The sequence below is a fragment of the Poecilia latipinna genome, unplaced genomic scaffold (assembly GCF_001443285.1).
Source record: "Poecilia latipinna isolate Pla-1442-1.1 unplaced genomic scaffold, P_latipinna-1.0 Scaffold2568, whole genome shotgun sequence".
Lineage (NCBI taxonomy): Eukaryota > Metazoa > Chordata > Actinopteri > Cyprinodontiformes > Poeciliidae > Poecilia > Poecilia latipinna.
In genome coordinates, this window is record NW_015115184.1 from 54,904 (window position 1) to 59,189 (window position 4,286).

Genomic DNA, 4,286 nt, shown 5'->3' on the forward strand with positions numbered 1-4,286 from the left:
GTGGATCATAGCACGAAATCAATACCTACATTTTTAAGTTTCACTGAGTTAACGCAGCTATGGATGACATGTAAAAGGTTAGTTTTTTTTGCCCCCCAGCGTTGTATGCAATGTAGGCAATGAACCTCACCGCGTCACTGCCGGTGACCAATCCCAAAGTTGGAAATGGTGAGACAATTGAACAACATAATTGTGTTTTTAGTAGTCACAATGTTACCCAAAAGGGATGGGATTGAATTGAAATATGTTAATTATATATAAGTACTGGAAGAATATTGTAGGACAATTTCATCTCATGAACTAAGACTGAATGCTCTCAAGACTGAATGTCATAAGGAAATAATAGACAAGACAAGGATTTTGAACTTTTCATAAGCAAATCTCAAACTAACAAATGAAAGCTGGGCAGTTAATATAAATAAATTATGAATTTTAACACTGAACCTAAATGCCAACTTTCTTTTTCATGAGTTAAAATTACAACTTCCACTGAATTAAAGTGCATAGAAACTCCTTCAGGATTTACATGATAGCCAACATAAATTGATTTAAAAACACCTTACCTGTAGATATTGTGGTGATGGTCTGGCATACACACAGCTGTTCATTATGTAGGTCCGACAGCTGATATCTTGACCTTTTGTCTTCACTGATAATTCCACAGGTCGGTAAGCACCTAACATCACATTCTCTTGACTGAATGTGTGCACACACAAGAGTGCACATGTTTTTAAGTTTCATATGAAAGCATACAAACATGTCCAGACAAAATTGAAAAACAAAGCAAATGAAATAACGTTTTACTTGTCTAGTGACTCTAGATCAGATATGCTCATCCGCCACACCACACCCCACACCTCGTCCCCTGGGCTGTCTTCTATGGTGGCCACACCACCATGCCAGCGGTCACTGGCTAGACCTTTGGAGTTGCCAAACACCAATTTATAATCCTAAAAAAGGCATGAAAGTTATTGATCAGATTTATTTCCAGCATATGTAGCTAGATGCTGATGGTACTTCTTTAGCACTATACCTTGAGCCTTGCCACGCAGTACACTGTTGCAGAGGGATTCTTGAGCTGGAGACGCTCCTTTAGAAGGTTACTACCATATGCAAAGTACAGAAATGTTTGGTTATTCTCCATGTTCTTATCAGGTGAGGACCTGTAAACAGGAGTCATCAAAAACAAAGTGAGCAATTAGCTGAGCCCCAGCTGTGTGTTTAGAGAAGCTGCTGGTAGAAATGAGAGCCTGAACAGCACAATGACATAACTGAAGCACTGGCCTTTCAGCAGCACCACACTATTCCTGTGCTAATCCTGCCCAGTGTCACTGAGCACTATTCACTCACAAGTAGTTTACCACACGGGTTCAGACAAAAGCACAGAACCACGTGCTTAACATAACATACACACATTCTCACACACAAAATCAGCATTGATACTTAAGAAATATTATTGTAAAGAAAATATGAAGAGCATAAAATGATATTTCTATTAGTGCTAATTTTACAGCTTCATTTGTTACAGTTTGCACACTGTGACAAAGATTATTTTCTTGAAACTAGAGGTATTATTTCCAAACAACACCTGAAATAGTTCAAACTACAATTTAATGATTAATAATTTAGTCATGAGGGTTCTGGTTGGCAGTGGGCTGGTAGAATTTGAGATCAAGGCACTCTGAACAGAGAGCACTGTGGAGCAGAGACAGAGTCTTGAGACCGGGCTGAGCAAATGCAGAGATTCACCATTCATGGACAACATTCGAGTATGGATGTAAAGCACATGGAGCAGCAGCAAAGTCAACATTACAAATTGCTAGTTGATTATAATGCAAGGCATTATGAGTATGTAGAGCAATTAAGACCACTTCCATCAGTGCTATTTTAGTAGAGACTAATACGAATCCATTAGAGTCAAGGAGAGTAAAAACTACAACTTATCACATAAAACTGAAAAGCAGTGAAGAAAAAAAAACCTTAAAAAACAGCAAACTAACTAAAGGATTACTGGGAGTACTCCACGTATAAAAAGAATAGGTTTGGGTGAACAGGATATGAATGGGTGAAAACATATGGGTTGGTTAACAAGACATTCTCAAATAATAATCGGTGGTAGAAGTTTGCCCCACAACCAGTGGGTTGCTGGTTTGATCCCCGCTCCATCCGCCTCTGTCGTTGTGTTCTTGGGCAAGGCGTTTCACACCTTGCCTGCCATGGTGCCTTTAGTTCAACGGTGGTGGCGAAGTATTAGCAACAAGGTAGAGCTGTGACAAATGCAAGCGTTTCCCAACCCTGGTCCTCAAGGCTCATTGCTTTGCATGTTTTAGGTACTGCATTTCCTTGCTTCAGTCCAGCTGATTTCAATCGATGACTGATTAAGAGACGTTTGCTGAACTGCAATCAATTGAATTAGGCACAATAAAGCAGGGAAACATGTAGGACAGTGTGCCTTGAGGACCAGGGTTGGCCATAGTTTTAAATCATTTTTTTATGACCTGAGACTATCTTAAAAGGGGTTAGCCAGTAAACATAGCGAGTAAGCTAGTTTTATGTAGTTAAACCAATATAGACACGTCATATCTGGACAGAATTATTATATCTATTAATCAAACATTATAGAAACCTGCTTGGGATTAGTGAAACTGTTATCCTACTCGTGAAATTGGATTTGAAAACCTTTTTTTTTTTTCCATTAGTAAAATAAGTTTATTTACTTAAAATTATTCTAAAGCAATTAAAACATGCACATTATGTGCTCTCTTTGTAGCAGCTCCCCAGCACGTGAATTAAATTTTGCGCAGTCTCGACGGGTGATTTTCATGGCTTGTTTATTTTCTTTGATGTGGATCATCAAAGAGTCACCACACCCATCTCAGTCACCATAGTCACCGTGAAAACTAAACAGATACAAATATTAGAATATAAACATAAACTTACAACACAAACAACAAATAAAACGAACCTCGCTGCTTTCACCGGGGAACGCTAAACATCAGCAGTGCCAAGCACATCCGGCAGTTTGTTGAAGTTATTCATTGATACAGTGATTTCCCAGCTTTTATAGGGCCTGCCCTAATTTGGCTACGGCAGCCCGGGAGGTACAAAAAAAAAAACCTTAAAGTGCAAATACAATTAAACAAAACAAAACATAAATCACCAACAGTGGTAATCAAAACAGACAAATATCATTAAACAACCTGCAACATCCTTTAAATAATTTACAATAAATATACAAATTTGAATAATTTAGATAACTTAATTTAAATAGTTCTCTATCCATTACACTCTTTTTAATGTATTTGTTTAATGTTATTGTGTAGAGTAGTCTCAATGATTGTAGCCCATTGGTGGTTGTCATTAGTATATCACATATGTACTGTTTTGTATTCGGTGTCTCAATAAAGATAAAAAAAACTGCAGATCATGGGGTTACATACTCATGTACAGTAGGTGGCGGTATGCACCTATGAAGTTGTTTGCCATCCGCCAAGAAGAAGGAAAGCAACAAGGAGGTAAAAAAACAATTCTTCGAGGAGACGTTGGGTTGGTTTTTAGTTTGATAAGCTCTCTTACTGATGTATTTATGATCTATAACGACAGTTAAAAGACACAGAAAAGGCTGAAGAAATGAAGGCATGATTTGTAGGTGCTGACACTTTCAGGTATGGAACCGCTGGCTGTTGAATGAGCTGACTGGTTTGTTTTGGCTAGTTAAGGTGACAACTGACATCACAAGACAAGCTGTTTAAGGTCGGTGTTTGACATCAGCAGAGGTTAAAATGAACTGGCAAGAATCTGTCCCATTTTCAAAATACCGTCTAATGAAAATAGTGTCAGATAAAAATGACCATAAAAATAAGCAAACCACTTGCAAAACGTCGTTGTTGTACCTATTAAGACGTAATGGTTGTTAAAATTACCTGAGTCCTGTACTGCTAGCGCTGAACCGAGGCAAAGTGCAACTCTTCCAGATCAGTCTGTAAGGTTACGTTTGGTTTTGGTGTCATTTTTGACGCGCTGAAGTTATTCGTAACAGTTTGAATATATTCCGCTTCATTTAATGAATTTTCACTACTTTAAAATCTGCGATCAGCCATATTTTAAATCTTCATTCTATTTTTTAAGACTTAGAAAAGTAACAATTTTAGGATCGTTTATGCCATAAACTTTATGGCATAAAACCACATTAGGAGAGATGTACTCTATAGTTTTAAATCATTTTTTATGACCTGAGACTATATTAAAAGGGGTTAGCTAGTTCTATGTAGTTAAACCAATATGGA

At 37.6% G+C, this 4,286-nt stretch overlaps 1 protein-coding gene across 3 annotated transcripts in view; it reads right to left on the reverse strand.

The window, feature by feature from the left end:
- Positions 1 to 1,414, reverse strand: part of ggctb (gamma-glutamylcyclotransferase b) — an 8,061-nt gene extending 6,647 nt beyond the window's left edge. Inside the window, exons 1-3 of one of the 3 annotated variants that reach the window (XM_015020315.1) lie at positions 1,034 to 1,402; positions 805 to 950; positions 564 to 696 (exon numbers count right to left, since the gene is read on the reverse strand). In XM_015020315.1, the coding sequence (XP_014875801.1) occupies positions 564 to 696; positions 805 to 950; positions 1,034 to 1,180 (426 nt within the window). In that variant the 5' untranslated portion in view covers positions 1,181 to 1,402. Of the gene's footprint in view, positions 1 to 563; positions 697 to 804; positions 951 to 1,033 lie in introns of all 3 variants that reach the window. The other 2 variants (XM_015020316.1, XM_015020317.1) reach the window with 2 other exon arrangements.
- Between the last annotated feature and the right edge of the window lie 2,872 nt (positions 1,415 to 4,286).